This window comes from Aplidium turbinatum, chromosome 11, assembly GCF_918807975.1.
Source record: "Aplidium turbinatum chromosome 11, kaAplTurb1.1, whole genome shotgun sequence".
In the NCBI taxonomy this organism is placed as follows: Eukaryota; Metazoa; Chordata; class Ascidiacea; order Aplousobranchia; family Polyclinidae; genus Aplidium; species Aplidium turbinatum.
This window is the reverse complement of record NC_137482.1, coordinates 4,353,066-4,370,621: the sequence shown is the minus strand read 5'-3', so window position 1 is coordinate 4,370,621 and position 17,556 is coordinate 4,353,066. Positions and strand designations below refer to the sequence as shown.

At 36.8% G+C, this 17,556-nt stretch overlaps 1 protein-coding gene across 1 annotated transcript in view; it reads right to left on the bottom strand.

Moving 5' to 3' along the window:
- Window positions 1-17,556, bottom strand: part of LOC145779221 (FRAS1-related extracellular matrix protein 2-like) — a 73,679-nt gene that overhangs the window by 28,733 nt on the left and 27,390 nt on the right. The window contains exons 19-21 of the mRNA XM_082590757.1: window positions 16,795-16,884; window positions 773-919; window positions 435-553 (exon numbers count right to left, since the gene is read on the bottom strand). Of these exons, the coding sequence (XP_082446883.1) occupies window positions 435-553; window positions 773-919; window positions 16,795-16,884 (356 nt within the window). The remainder of the gene's footprint in view (window positions 1-434; window positions 554-772; window positions 920-16,794; window positions 16,885-17,556) is intronic.

Below are 17,556 nucleotides of genomic sequence, written 5' to 3'. Positions count from 1 at the left end.
AGCAAATTAAGTGATGGAATTTTTGTCAGCTGGTTGGCTTAGGGGTTAGGGTTAGGGCTAGAAAGTAGTCATTTCATTGACGCGTGTTCGATTCTCACCACTGCTATTGCTCTTTTTCTTCTGTAATTACCAAATAAAGTTCAAAACAAGCATTAACTCTCTGGATGAGTGCTAGAAGGGTCACAATTGGACGGTAGCCTCTTATAACACGTTCTGATTGGTTGGCGGTTGCATTGTAGTCAATTTCAGTGGCAGAATTTCGACTTGTTAAAGTGGCTACCCACTTAAAATGTGGTAACAATCAACGCAGTGCTGTTGAGGCACAAAAGCTACTGTTTACATTTTAACCCCTTCGTCAGTCCACTGTCGACATGCAATGATTTCTGTTGGAACTAAATGATCGTGATAATTTTCAGAAACCAGCAACCACTCACCTGCAGTATTTTGACTTTCCAAGTTCTTTCCGACTGTCCAGGATTGAACTGGACCTGACTTTGTGACTTTCCTTTGAAGTCGACGCCGCTTTTTGCGGTGCCATCGCGAGTGCCTATGGCTGTTGGGAAATACAACAAGCTTAAGCCTACAGACTATAATTTTTCCGCTTTGTTTGTTTTTATTCTTGACCTTAACAATGAGTCAACGACAACGGTAAACACAGAAACATAAAGTAGACAGAAGCAATAAACCTTAAATTTTGCGACGCTATCAGACGAAAAAGGACATTTGATTTTACTTTGACAGAGTATAACTCATTCTTTTTAATGTAACTTACTGACAAACGACGTCTCTCCCAAATAACCCCTTCGCTTCAAAGTGACCACTAAGTATTTCTCGTCTTCACCAGTCCGGTAGGTAGCGCTTTCGAACGATATGAAGGCCCAGTTTAGTCTGAAGAGCTGACCAGGCAACTTGTTGTCTCCTGCAATGTAAGAAAAAACAATTGTAAGTAAATCGATAAAAAATCTAAATATTATAAATAATTACATATATAGAATGGATAACCGCATAAAACATCGCACGTACACTGACAAATGATCACAAGCAACTTATGACGAAGCAAAAGCAACAATGAAGGCATTATGTCAACAGAATGTGGAAGGAAACTTATCAACGACAAGCGGTCGTAATATTTACAAAAATAAACTATTTTCACCCCGTTTAATCTGGTTTAGTATTTAGAGTGTCACGCTATTTACAATTCTAATATTTGCATCGGAAGCTACTGTCCATGGGGTTTCAAGATTGTGTTGGGAATTTTCTAGGCGCTGGACAACTTAGCGAGAAATATTGGACTGAAAAGTAAACACTTGATCAAACACTAAAACGTAAGCAGACCATCTTGAAGTATTAAGCCTCTCAAAGGCCACATCTGCGGCGTGCCAGTCATCACAAAATGGCCCTACTTAACACAGGGCTTTGATGCGTAATGTCCAGTCTAAGTGCCTCAAAGAGGGACAAAAGCTTGCCATAACTATAGAGCATTAAGTGGACAGATAGCCTATTGTCATTGAAGGGTACGTCTTGGGCGGTAAGAAGGCCTTACATCCTTCGATGCCACGTTGAACCAATGTTAGATGGTGTGCTTTCAATATACACAAAAGTTTCAGAAGTCGCTTGAGATGGATCCAGCAATCAACTTAAGATGAAAAACGCAATAAACTTCAAGCATTGAACGTAGCATGATGATTTTGCTGATGAAATGCATTTTTCGACTCAGAGTGAAATTATGTGCAACGTTTCGCCATTGTCGTCAGCGTTAACTGACGTCAAAGTGATGGTTTGATCGGAGACCTAGGACAGCCCACACAGTTTGTTTGGAAAATCAAATTCTTAAAAGGACGTATTGTTGCTGAATGCTATCCTCGTTGAATGGAGATTCATTGTTCGTTAAATCAACTGTTGGACAAATATATGTAAGTATGATACCGACACTAAATGATATCTTAGAGACGGTGATAGCATAGGCAGGCAAGTTTGCAGGTGGTGTTTTAACTCTACTTTCCTACACGGATTTCCGGTTATCATCTTAAACAAATATTGTGTTGATATTTCTAGCCGATTATATGTACATTGTACAGGTTCGACTCCCGACCAGCTGGTTGTTGAAAACACCGCTCACCTCTACCAAAGGTGTGATAAATTGGGTGGGTACAATTGCTGCAGGAAAGGCGGCCGAGAGAAAGGAACTGGCAACCTTCTTTCCTTAGTGCCGAAGGCTTAGTTAGTACAATGAGAATCTCTTCTTCTCATCCCAACACTTGAATCAAGTATGGAATCACCTTTACTTTTTTTTATGTACAGCTGATTACTGTACAAAATGCGGTTACTACGCTATAGCTACTGCACTGTATGTGTAGATTTAAACATTAAACTGAGGCGCACAAGTTCCATCAACATTGAAAGAGCTCAACAAGAAGCTGATTTGACCAATGGTGTAGTTTATTTCTATCTTTTTGGTTTGAAAACACAATGTTTCAGAATATAACTAGCTTTTTGCTGGCCTCCTTTAATGCTGGTAGAACTTTTGAATGATGAAATAAATCATTATTACGTAATCAGCTGTCTCAAATGACGTGAAATGGCTCTTTTGTTTTAAGTTTCACGGCCACTTTGGTTTGCTGTTGTGAATTATTCCCCAATCATCGATGTGTCATGTTCGAAGAGCTGAAGCACACATAAACCAGCCGGCAAATTATTCTTTTTTTACATTGATTCAACGTTGAGTCAATATCGCAAATGGTTATTTGCTGGCTAGAAATGTGACTGTCCGTGGACTATTTTCTGTCAAAGGTCAAAGAAGTGTCCATCTTGAAAAAGAGACAAGGGTATACTAAATAGAGTAAATGGAGGGAAGATTTCAAAGACGAAAGCCGCCATTTAATCCCTGACACGGATGCCTGGACCACTTAGTGAAAAGATAATTTGATTTTTGACATCGGTTTTACATTTTTCAATATTGAGTCAACAAAAGCAACGTAAACTACGAAGCACAGAAATCCATGATGTTGGTGTAGACACAGAAGATGACAAAATAAGGGCATGAGAGCGACAAAACGTAGCGCCGTCTGCCTGAACAGACCATTCGTCATTTCTTGCTCTACAAACTTTATCTAGATTTTACAGCCGCCATGAACCACTAAACGTCAAATAAACTCGTTGAAATTCAAAAAATCAAAGCTAATCCGAACAAGAAACAAAATCGGGACAGGAGAAAGATCAAGCTAACCAGATATGTTTATGGATAATTGTGCTTTTTTTAGTTTCGTAGCGACATCCCCATAAACAATTTCTCAGTTTGAATCGAAACTTTCACAACGCAAGCACAACTCACACAGTCAGTATCCCGAATGCAGAAGAATAGGCCGGCTGCCCACATACCTATAAAGTTTCATAAACTAAAGAACTTCAGGCGAAAATGTGTTCAAAAAGTTGTAACTAGTTTTTAAAAGCTAAAAAACGTGGTTTAAATAATTGGAATAAATTTGGAAATGGGAGATCCGTTCCGCTTCAGTTGAAGGATGAAGGTGCGTGGGAAAATGCATACCATCAACAGTTCAACACGACAGAAAACGATTTTTTTTAACTTTTACAAAACACAGGTAAGTCATAGAGGAATTTGTGATTTTGATACATTTTTTGTGACCCGGATCTGCTCAAGACGGAGATGAGACATCGGTGGAGTCGATTGACTTTCAAGAATTTGCATGAACGAGCGAGAGAAAATTCACTGCCTTTAAACCAAATATGCTGATTCATCAGAAATGACGTCACACGATCATGACAATGCATGATGTTTAATGATTTATTGGACATCAAGCCGGTGCCAATGTTAAGACTTAAGGTGACAAATTGTCGGTAATTGTACGGTCGCTTCATAACTACGAAGACAAATTGGTCGCGTAAACCGCAAACCTCCGAATCTTTTAATCTCTCGTGCTAACTTTTGTGTCAAATGGGGCTTGTTATCCAGACCACACTACAAGGCACTTGACTCTTAGGAGCCTTCTCTTATCTCGCCCCCCAAGACGTCAATTTGTAAGACAGACAAGACACCTCATCACCTTCCAAGATAATCGAATAAAAGTATTATTCATCAGATAATGATCTAGTTCAATGCTAAGAGACGTTGAAACTATGTAAAACAAAAGAACTTCTTCAACTACACGGAGTGGAATGCGGTGAAGACAGCGCTAACTACAGGACTATTTGTAACACTTCAACATAGACATAGTCTGGTTCGTTATTTTAGGGATGTAGATTGTGGATTGAAACGTCGTCAAGGAATTAGCAAATGACACCCACAAAGCTGCCTTGCAATTAAAGCAGATAAAGAAAACCATGCGAACGGGATGATGGCTTTGGAATACAGTTGGGAAAATAAGTCACTTTGGAGCAGTACAGTATGAAATCGACTAAGACTTTTCATTTTCTTGAATAAGAGGTTCCATATGTAAATTAAACGTGATAGATCAAGTGTAAGCAAAAAAAATCACCAGATTTTGAATATCTGCAATCACCTAATTCATTTGTGAAGCGTCATAATCACATTGCTTGGGTGATCGTTCTGACGATTATGTGCAAAGAATGAAATTTCTGTGAAATAACTTTAAAAGCCCTAAGAAAATAAACAAAATGGGATGGATGAAAAGATTTGCAATTTACTTGTTTCGGTAAATAGCCTAGGCTACTATTTTTCTGACAAAACTAGGACATGAAACAAGATCACAAATCAACCTCAGAATAGCCAAAACTGCTGTTCAATTGAAACCATAAGCAATCAAAACCAAGCAAAAGACGTAACCTACTACATCAACTACAATTCAGGCATTTCAAGCCTTTCAAGGTTTTATCACTTTTTTCCGTTTATTGACGTCCTGGTATTTCGACTATTGTAGCCAGTAGTATCTTTTTTGTTCCGGACGCATTACTTGACGAAAAATAAATATATTGATTGAACAGCGCAGCATTTAACATGATAAAAGAAATAAAAACGCAAACGTTTTCGGCGGTATACATCTAGCATTTGTCAAACCTGAAATGATTGCATTAGACACGAAAATTGTGTTGCTGTTGAAGGTGCAAAAAATATATATATAACAGTTTGTCATTTCATAATGCCTGAGAATAGAAATTCTACAGCTGTCAACGCAAGATTTTAGCACAAAGCGCAAAAATCAAACTGCGTAAATGAATGTTATTCTACAAAAGTCGGATTAAATTAAGTTGCCGAATTTCAGAATGCAATTTTTAGCCACATTAACCAAACGATCCAACTAGTGTGCTTTAGAAATGATTTCAATGCAAATTGTGACAAAAAGTCATAAGGAAAAAAGTTGTTTTTCAGTAACAAATCCAGACGTCACGCAAATGCGTAGAAGGGAAACCAGAGCAAGCAGCCAATCGGAGCGTTCCGATTAATTGCATTGTGGGAAAAGTATGTCATGAGTTGGTGATGATATTATGACAACAGTCACAAATTGAAGCTAATCATTCCTAACTAGAAAAGATCAGGAAAATTGACAAGCAAAAATTTCTAATTGGAAAAAGGGACAGGATTTTTTAAATATTTGTGTTGGCAACACTGTCAGATTGAGCTTTCTTGAGACGGTGAAATGTTAATTGCGACAAATCCAGCCGAAAAACTCCTTTCTGCTCAAATGAAGAAAACCTAATTTGTTTCTCATGAAAACAACCCACCTTTCCAGTGATAAGACGATCCTTCCAATATCTGCTTTGAAATCAAATAACTTTTACTTTAGAAAAATGTTCACAATTGTCAAAGCAATACTTTCAACTGATAATGTTCACTGTAAATAGTGAAAATCTTATCATGATTGATTGTGTGTTTTGTAAGATGAAGCAAATTTGATACGATAGTGTCAAGGCCAAGTAAAATCGACAAATCTGGCAACTGAGGCGTGGAAGAAGCCACTCGGTTGTACGCCAATCCGCTTTCGAACATTCATCAGTTAATTGAACCAAATTTTTACAACCACAAAATTGTATTCTTGACCTTGTTGCAACCGAGGAAGCGGTGAAGCGAAATTTGTCTGGCTTCAAATCGACAAGTTAGCTACAGTTTCCAGACATATTTACGCCTCTTGTCCATGTACTTATCTGCTTGAGTGTGTGTATACATAAATACTTGTCAAGGGAAGGGAAGTGAAAATGGACACCACTCTTCAAGAAAATTCCAGATGAAAAACAATGATTAGCAACTTCACTTGTGCACTGATGGAATCCATTGGTTAGTTCAGTGGGGTCTCTATAACGTTTGGGGAAAAATTGAAGATTCGTACTTCTTCCAAAACATCCCAGATAGTACTATAGTACTAGCAGTAAAGTTTTAACCATTCTAACATAGAAAATAGTTACGATATTGAGATAAGTCAAGAACGCTTGAAATGTGATTATCCAAACACTAAAAGTGAACAAAATGCAAATTTCTGATACAGTGTTTTTTGTACACAGCTGTAAGTCTGAGGCCACTGTTCTTGGTCCGTACGATTGCGTGTTGAAGCGGGAAGGTTGGTATCCACTCTATTAGTCGTTGAAATCAAAAAAGGGCACTGGAATTAGAGCTTTTGGACTTCTTTTTGGTTATTTTATTAACGTGTTTAAGCTCCATGTCTTTGCTAAATATCAACTTGGCCCAAGCAGATCGTGAACGTTTTCATGCGCAATGCATAGAAAAGTTGTGCTTTCACATTGAAACGCTTTACAATTTCACACCGCCATTTGACGGTAAATTTTCATTTCTTGTATTTTTAGGCAGAAACTTGCAAAGTCAAAAGTCCACTTTTTATCCTTAAGAGACTACAAGCGGTGATTATGTGCTTCGAGTGGATCATCAACTCACACGATTGTTATGCAGGGGCATGGTCCGAGCACTGCGACATTGTAGCAGCTAAGCTGTGCGTGCGCAAGGCTCAGACTGAACGCAGTTGAAATGTCAGACTTGAAGCTTTTTTGGGGCTTTGACTTTCTAAAGCTACAAATCATCCATGACTAAATACAGTGTTTCCAAGTTAAAGAAAAATGTTTGTTAAAATTGAAGTAGCAGAATACTTCAGCTGTAATAATTCAAATTTAAATCGCAGGCATTTCGATGCTTTGTCTACTTATGCAAACAGAATTGCAAGAACATATACTTAAAGCAGTTTTTCCGGACGTTGTATTAGCTGATATATAACATCGATATACTTTCTTAGAAAATAAAATGGAAGCTAATCAAATAACAAACAAAAAACAACCTCTCTTCTTCATGAGTGATTTCACTACCATGCATTTCATTATTACATAGGCTAAACTAAAAAACAGTGTAGTTTTTGTATAAGCAGCCTTTTACTCTCTTGGATTTAGATGCGGATTTGTTCAAATTTGCAAGGATTAAATAAAATTGCTGCTTTTACGTGATTTAGCAACCCAGAAGTTTAACCGCGACGCAAAAGACGAATTCTATAGATTTGCTGGGGATTTTGTGGGTGTCGGCTTGACCGCAGATATTTGACCAAAAATCATGAGGAAAAATTGTACCTTCACAATAAATAAACGTCAGTTGATGTTGATAAAACGTGCACTTTTAAATCAATGTGATAAAAGATTCGGCGACCGATAAAGTTAATTGGTGGCATTTGATACAAAAATAATCGTGTTGAGATGCGAAACTATGATCTCAAGACTGCAATTGACGCATATGAGAAAATCATTGCATTTGGTTTAGTTTCCTTCAAGCTTAAGATTTTGCACGACGTTAAGCCAATTCAGGAGATACCAGACACTTCAATGTGTAATAATGCAACGCAATTTGTCATTTTCTTCACTTGTGAAAGTAAATTGGCTTCCCGGTACGTATTATAAATCCTTTTTTCACTAGCAGCACCTGTAAATTGTTCCGCAATTGGAAACGTATGTCAGATAAAAGTGAGTTTGTGAAAAAATACACCTCATAGAGCAGAGGGGACAAGATCCACCTATTGCTGGTCATCATAGGCATTTGCATAGAAACATTTTTTACATTTATTTAAATAGGCTACTATCTTCTCACATAAAGCGTGTACTTCTCAAATGTATTTCTTTTTTCACATGTGTTTTGTGCATCTTTAATGTAGCCTATGAGCTAAACTTTCAAACGCTCATTGAAATTTTACTTTCCAAAGTATTCGACAAACTTTTTTAGTATACTACAGTATGGAGTGTGGTAAGAATTCGCAGAAGCAAACAGCTGTTACATTCTTTGAGTTACCCTCATTAACGTCACATCAATTCTATCTACAATTATAGCCCCATCTAGCTTTGTATGACGTTACCTTAAATTTATACTGCGCATGACAAAAATTTTTCAATTTAAATAAACTTCTATTTACTGTTGTTCGAATTAATAAATGAAACTCTATTTTATGAAAAACCTTTTACAACTGGCCTCACTTCCCTAGGAAGTTTGTATTTTTCAAAACTTGTTAAAGATATAAGTAGGATGAAAAAAAGCTGTAGAGGCTTTTCGTTAAATGGTGTTTTTTTTTCTATTTAATATTGTGTTGCATCGATTTGTGTGCAATGCAACAAATTTAAAAAGAAATTAAAACTCGACGATACGCACTTTATCCTGGTAGACTTTGCCACTGAAGTGATTGAAATCACTATTTTGTTATTTCCCTAAGCAGCATCGAAAGAATCATCCAACCAGATCGAATACCATTTTTGCATCTCGGGCCTTTGAACTTGTTTCCACGATAGAATTCATACTATCAATCATTTGCATGACACTTATGATAAAAATTTAGTGAATTTGAAACCTATAAAAACACTAAATAAGCGTAACATGCCTTGGTGTGTCAAAATGATGACAAATGTGATGTAACTTTAGTTTTATGAGGCAATAATGTAGAATATGAAGATGCATTGTTATGTTTGTTTGTCTATGGGATTATTATAAACAACCTGCCTATTAAGTGTAGCATGCGAAATCCCGAGATAAAACTTTAAAACAGATATTGTGTTTTACGGTGCCACTTCACTACAGGAGCTGCAGCAATTATTTGTAATATTTTTTGCCTTATTTCAACATATAATGACGTTAAACTGCGAAAACTATTGACAGCCCTTTAAGAAAGAAGTTGATTTGTTGAGTTGTTGGTTGTTTTTGTAATCGGTCTTCTTCAAGTGGGTTCGTAACGACGTAAATATGCTTCTGGCCCACGAAGCACTTCATTATTGAACCCTCTTAACAAGATTTGTCATAGTGGCGTTTGCTTCAGTCTTAAAGGAGACGCAAGAATGATGAATGAACAAAACAAGTTTTCAAATTTTAATTCCGCTTAAGGGCAGCAGAGATCCCTTACTAAGGACGTGTAAACACATCAAGTTGATGTCAATAAGGTCTTCAGAGAAGAGGTGAAGGGCACTTGTTGCACAAAGCATAAGGGACATCACAGCTGGTTTCCGCAGAAAATCTAAGAAGGATTTACACCTTTCAAGAGATGATATATCATCGAAAAACATAAAAACATTTTGCGAATATTTTGCAGATGCTTCCAAAAATGCCAAAAAGCAGTCTGTGATAAATCGTTTCAATACTTGGAAGGTGATTGTTTGTTAGGACAAGGACAAGACTCGCAAAATTGTTAACTGTTAGTTCGCTTTCCAACCATAAACATCTTTTCATTCCGAAAGACATTTTCATTTCTTTACAAACCACGTTTGTTTTGCAACGGTAGTTTCATAATGTCACAAAACACATTTACACAATGCTGTAGCAACCTTTACAACAAAAAGTACAATAAACTTGGAAAAACCAGACCGATCTGCGGTTTCCTGTCACTAAGCCCAGTCATATCGTCGCATTTCTATCGGGTTATCAAAATGCTTGGGGGTAAAAGTGGATATAATTAGAACCTGTTCGACGCTTGTGAACACAAAGATGCCGAGATTTAATTTCTCACCTATTTTTTATTTGGTTTGCACCGATTTCTAAATTGATTGAAACGAATTTGAAAACGTTCAATCATTCGCAAACCCAAGTGGTTTAGCGCTTCAATACATTTTGAGTTTAAAACTTAAAATTTTCCATTCTGTAAATAACAGTGTCTGTCTCGATCCGTTTTCTATTCCAGTTGACACGACAATATTTTGTTACCTGACGATCCAGACAGAAAAACCAGTCATTTATACATTGATTCAACGCCTGCAAACGTTGAATCAATGTAGAAATGACGGATTTTGTGACCTGACAAGTTGAAAAAATGATTAGTAGAGATGTTGGGCAGCACTGTGTTTGTCATTGGTTCACACCGGAGTGGGGCCAACCCCAAACAACGACAGGTCTATCGTGGAAGAACTACGCAACATCTGTATTTGTTTCATAACAACACTCGCCAAAACGTAAACTGAAAATATAACAGCTTAAAATGGTTAAGATTATTCAGCGGTTTTAAAATGACTCGACTGCCAAATATTTGAACCCACATAAATTGTTTCACACTTTTTTCGTGTATGTTTAACATAATGCAACCATTATGTTGACACAGTCGTTGAAGGTGATGTGCGGATTGTTGTTGTGCTATTTACAGTAAACCGGACATTGTTGAGACATCTCTTGTATGCTTGTAAACTTGTTAGTGACACTTGATGACGTAAGGCACTCTACTTGGCGATGTATTGTCGGAGTATGCAAAGATCCCAGACGGAAAAGTTCCCTCAATATCAGGGTGAGTTAAATTTCAAGCGAGACAATTGAACATTTAGCCGTCGAGAAATGTAGCCATAAAATAAACGGGTCCGTAAGTTATACCTGACCACTTTCTTTGTGCAAAAAAGTGATTTGAAAAATCACAAAACTCGTTAAAATTCAACAAAATTAATTTTTTAAACTTGTATGTAAGGTGGGCAAACAAATTCGTTTTAAATTCACAAAAAAAAGCAAGGTGCCTTTCTTGGGAAACGAAAAAAAGACAAGACAATGATTTTGTGCTAAAACAAAAAAACATGTCGATTGTTGTGATTTTAAGTAAACTTTAAAATTCTAATAAATAGTGTAGGATAGACCGCAGAAAACCGCCACAATTTTTATGGTCCAACCAACGACGCATGAAAGAGTCGCGGAAAAACCTCTCCCGCAAAAAGGCGACAAAGCGCAACGTAGCACAACTGGTTTCGGCAATCACCTCGTCTGTAATTACCGATTAGTTAGGCTACAAAGCGAGCTATAGGCTTTTATATAGGCAATTGATTGAAGATTGTAAAATGACACATCAATATAAACATGACCGCTTTGTACCAACTTAGCTTCCACAAGTGCAACATTAGTTTAGTTTTATTGACAATTCATTAGCGTCCTTTTAACCTTAAATTGAACAAACAAGTAGTGTAGTTTTTGCTTGAGCAAATATAGACAAAGTATCAGATGTCATTGTTGGATAATATTGTCACTAAGCCATTAACATCACTTCAATGCCATTGAGCCTTCAGAATAAAATCTTTTCAAACACTCAATGAGAAATCAACGAATAGCCTACATTTTTAGTTCACAAAGCGCTCCCAACCGCATGAAAAGACGAAATCAACATCCCCGACAACAAAATCCGTTATCTTTACATTGATTCAACGTCTGCAGACGTCTGCAGACGTTGAATTGTAAAAATGACGGGTTTGATTGATTTAATTCTGGGGGACTTTGAAAGTTAATGAATCGATCCTAGCTGAGCACGCTGCAATAAAGATGAGTTGGACAATGACTGGAGGTCGCAAATGACCAAACAGTCAGATAAAAGCCAGAAGTACACTTTGCGACAGGTGACCGGCACTTTAATTACATGTTTGGAATTTTTATACCAAAATATGCATTTCGTTGGCGCCAAATACAAAAGCCAATGTTTACCAAAGAGATTAGAATGCGCTTCTAGAATTTTCAAACAAACTGTTCAATTTAATGGAGTTGATACAATAACATACGTTAAGATAACAGAACTGACATTTTGTCGCGTCAAAAACATCTGTTGAAAAAAACACAACAAATTTTTGATTGCAAATAATCGCGTTGTCTGCAGGAAGCTATGTCCACATGAGGAAAGCAGCAATGATCGATGCTTTATTTTTGTTAAAATAAGACTGTTAGTAACATTGACCACAGAAAACAAATGCTTAAAGGTGTCATTGTTGACAAGAGTTTCTTTTTAACTGTAATGACCCTTGCAAACAAATAACCATTCGTTTTCTATCATTTTTGAAAACCAGGCATTAAGAATCTAGTAAAAGTTAACATTAAAAAATAACATTGTTTCAATAATCCAAGCATCCGTTTATCAAATCCCGCTAATTCCTTCTGTAGCTAAAGTGACTTGCAAATATGATGGATGTTACTGAGTATTGAGTCACGTGGAAATTATTGCCGGTCTGGACTAACTTGAATTTCCACAAAGAAAACAAAAGAAGAGCAAATGCTCAATATTTTCTATGAATTTTCGATAAGAAACAAACTGTTTTTGACGTAATAATAACGCAGTAACTTGGTAAGAATGTTAGCCGTGTGATATCACGTTCGTGTGTTGGAGCTAAACTCAGGATATGCTTAAAAAGATACAATTTTAACATTTCAAAGAAAGATTTATGATACAAATTTCGTACATCATGATAAATGTAATGAGCAAGCAACTGATGGTTAGTAGCCTAGCACTGAGGTGCAAGTTTTGACCGAATAAATATCTTCCAAGTTCCAGTGTTATAGTCATTATCATTAGTGCAAAAGTGTCAACTTTGAATGAGATGAAATGGAGATTTCGGAAATAACAAAATTAACAGAAGACAAATCTATACTTTGTAACGTTGATAAAACATCAGTTAAAATAAGAACTTCAAGCTAGTGTCAATTTTAAACAAGTATTCAAGTCAGAAACAAGCCAAGAGTAAACAAAGCAAGCAATTACTTTTGTAAAAGTCGAACAAAAAAGAGAACAACAGTGAAAAGCCATTAATGAGACAAGACCACGGTAAAAATACTGATAACTGTCACTTCTGGCAGCATACAAAGATAAACAAGATCTCTGCTCACACTTGGCGCCAACACTGAGAGATGCACTCATCAGACAAACATGTACACATTACGCAGACAACGGAAAATTTTCTAGAATTACGTTAATTTGAAATTGCTTATCGTCTCCTTTCTAGTCATTGAAGAAGTCAATTGTAGAAATAAACGATACGTGTCACATTTAGGATTCATATTACTTGGAATTTATTGAAGAAGTTGAAATTTTTTGTGTTTTATAAATATTTTCAGATTTCTGATGAGGGCTAAGTTAAAACTATTTGTAAATATGTAAAATGTACTGTTATAACGCTCAACCCTGTTGTATTGTTGTCTTGCCTGTCTTTGATATTATTACTTCACTTTGAAATGAGATGCATTAGCCCGGGAGCTCTAAAAGCTACTCAAATCCACGCATATAAACAGCCTCAAAAGAACATCCCATTTCCAGATCGCAAATCATTCTTTTCTTCACATTAGTTTCACGCCTGCGGTGCAGACGTTGAATCAATGTAAAAAAGACTAATTTGATGACGGTTACCCGCATACATGTCATGAATTCTACACTTGATTGATATCATTAGATGTCAAGTATTGAACTTTATAGGTTTGGTTCATCACCAGTTGTTCATGTATTGTCGGAATAATCACCACTAGCAACGACAAGTTTTGGAAACCTCAACAAGTAATTTTAACCGCAATCTACACGCAAAGACTACTTTTGCTGTCAGAAATACGTGTACAGTGTAGCAGACACTGACTGGTAACAAGCCTTTTCAATATTAATCGAATTTCATGGGTTTCCGAAAACCTTCAAAGTGATATAAAAGGTGAGCCTGAAACTACCAGTCGTGCCGGCAATTTTGATATATGTTTCATAGAGATAGCATTTCAAGGGACGTTTGCTCAAATGCATTTAGTCCAAATGTGGTCAAAGTTGTGTTAGAGTTACGGGAAGGTTTAGAAAAAAAAGAACAACTCAAAAATTGAAGGCCTTGGGCCAGGAGAAAAACGTCTGAAATAGAGTGGCCCAGATATACCATTTCCCAAAGTGGAGGGCGTTCATTCATATGACACACATTGACTACGGTACCAGTACCAGCATAAAAAGTCAACACTATTAGTTTGTCTATTGCAGCAACGAGTGTTTAAAGGCAGGACCAAACCAGGTACCTTTGACTTTATCGATATTAGCACAACCTTTCCCATGACGAGCAGAGTGTGTGCGTTTTACATTGACGTTGTCATCTTTACCAAACTCCCTTGGGCTTAATACGCATTGATCATTTATAGATTTAATATTAAACCTTGATAATAAAGACACCGTTTTAACGTCTGAGTCAAAGAGTAACCGATTTGCTTGAGTAACAAATTTTGCGCGTCTGTTGCATATTTCTAACAATAAGAAAACTAAAAGTAATTAAAATAGAAAACTTTAATTCATAGAAGAAAAAAAAGAGGAAAATACATTTTTTTGTTTACCCATCTAACAAAACCATTCTACAGCACTGTAAAAAAAAAATACTGTTCTGCTTACTTTATGTTTTAAGCATTTTTGCACAGTTTCTTGTGTTATCATTTACTGCATACAAAGGAGAAAGTAAAAACAACAGAATCAATACTTTAAATTTAAGGAGTGGAAGATGGCAAGTGTGCCGGTCAATAACAAATTGAGATTTGTTTTAATCGGAATCGAATTGTGTGGCTTGTGCTAGTCAATTTATGATGAAGTTGTGCAGAACAAACAGCCTTTCTTCTAATCTAGAGAAATAAAACTGTAAAAAAGGATTTTGTATTTGAAGAAACTTAAAAAAATAGTTTTCACAGTCACACTTGGTAAAATCAACCTCGTTGAGTCGCTTTTTAAACCTTGTAATTTTTTTTAATCTCAGAGCTGTAGAGTTGAAAAACACTTTTCACTTACTTTATCATTGCATTCAACAATGGTTTTTTGATTTTCAAAACATAACCAAAAACTGTTTCCACTTCACCAGTTGCTAATATGTTTCAAATGTTCAATAAACAAACAAAACAAACAAGTCAAGGACACAACCTCGAGTACTCAGAAGTCACGCTTTGCTTATTTTGTGATAAAACAGCCAAAACTTTAATCTAATTTTATCACAACGAGTATGGAACAACGATAAGCAAATCTAAAACCCCAGAAACCATGAGACAGCAGCTGGGTTTGCGTCATATACGTCTGGATAGGGTTGGACCAAAGTGATGACAGGCAACATTAGTTTTCATGTAGATTACAATGCGTATTAGTAGCACACACAAGTGGTGGTCAGATTGGACGACGCCAGGAAAAGATAATTTGTAAGAAACAGAAGCGCAACCGTTATATTTGTAACTTAATTGCATTCGAATATGCTTCGGACCTTGCTTTGGTGATTAGAGATTTCTTGGTCGACTTCTGATTGGCGAAGACATTACCCAAACAGCAAATCAGTTATTTTTTTACATTACATGCATTGATTTAACTTCTGCAGATATTGAATCAATGTAAAAAATGACTGATTTTCTGGCTGGGTACGTCTATGCACAGCAAAACTAAAGCTAGACCTTGCGACAGTTGGTTTGTCTCAATCACCTCAAGAAAAATTATGGCCAGAAGTTTGTGGGCTGCTGATTAAAGTTCCCACCAGTGGAATGTCTGTGTTTCATTCCTGGCCGAATCATACGAAGATTACAAATGGTGCCTGATATGTTTTTCTTGAGATATTGCGAAAAAAATGTTGGGAAAGTAATGCCCCAATGTTAGCAAGCAGCTTTCTTTCAAATCGAGCAACAGCAAACCTGAGATGAAAATGTCTTTTACTTTGTTGATTTGTTGCAGAAACTCAGATCTTGTGAAAAGCGTGAAATATAGCATTAAACTTTTGAAAGTTTCTTTTTCTAGCAAACGATGCCGTTTTTACATGCCTGCAACGTTTGATGACGTTGGTGGCTTGAACAACGAGCTTACAAGAAAACATAAGCCATAGAATTGCACAGGCCCGTCGCGTGCGTCATATTCATTCTGTCAAGCTGACTCGGTGGCGGAAAGTGACAGTAAAGACGTTTTCATTTAATTTCGTTCCGACGGTTTTGCTTGGAAGCAAGCAAAGGTCTCCAGTGGCACGACCAGTAAATATTTGGTTAAGCCACTAAGTGAGATTTCAAGTGAATTACTGAGATTGACCGATTGACCAGTGGTATATAACGTCGATTTAACTGCAAATGGCGTTGAATTACGGTCTTGGTTACCATTGGGAGCAGTTTTTATGAGCAGTGTTGCCAATCCAAACATTAAGATCAACACAGTGTGGTCTGCACGGGCTATTGAAAATAATCCGACAACTGTCACCTGGTGATCACGAAGTGGCAGAGAATTGACGAGATCGTCACCGTGTGAATGCGAAAGCACCTCACTACTTTTCACGTGGTTATACCTCGTCACGTGACATTGTGACAAGATAATTGAAGTAACAAACTCGCATTCTTTGCATTTCAACCTAACGTTAACAAACGTTTACTTTATAAATTATAGTCTTAATTTTTAAAAAGTGTTAAAACTAACTGCGTGTAGTAATTTCCCAATTTCATCAATTTTGAATAAAAATGCAACTACTGCGCTGATAGAATAAGTCTAGAAACTTTTGATAACCTGAAATACATCTGAGGATGACTGCTGCTTTGGAGACCAATAAGAAAAGAGCCCAAAAGTTGCTTTTGTCACAAGAATAGCTTATACAGTGACAATAATTACCATTTCACTAATCACCCACCTGTGTCTTGTAATGAAAATTTGAAGCTATCGCTAGTTGCATTACTGGTTGGGTCCAGAATGTAATAGATTCCCATCTTGTCAATGGCGCCTGAAAAGAAAGATTGTTGGTTGAAATGTAAAAGGATTACTTGCGAAGTTGACATTGTGAAATAGTAATTGAACAATATTTTCAATTGTTACCATCAGATTGTGTTTTACAGCTAGATGATTAAATCTTCTCAAAACGTACAAAGAGTTTTATGAAGGCTTGCCGTATGAAGAATTGGGCCTTCGACAATTTACAGAACAACACTCGGATGCATAACAAGTGTAGCTAACACCATAGTACCGCAGGATGTGAAATAAAGATTTAAATCATATAAAATCTCTAAGCATCGGTCAATAACCAATCGAGCTTAACTAGGCTGTCATGGCAGACTGGCTAGAAGAGCAAGGACACAGTAGGATTCAGGATAGAGGCTGCAAAATGCGAACCTTATCACGTTCTTAAATACCAAATAAGGCCATCTAACAACCACACATTTGTAAACCTAAACTACACCCCATTTTTAGTATTTGCTAGAACTGCACGTTGGGCAACATAGAATCACCTATAGACGGCACGCACGCACAAAGGCTGTCTTGTATTTGCATAAAGACGACATACACAGCTGCCAAAGTTTGCACTGCAAGCTGCTTTCGTGTTGGGATTGCTATCAAACTATAGGTCTGCTGTGCACTCTGTTCGACCAAGCTTAACCTCGACCTTTCTGCTTCAGCA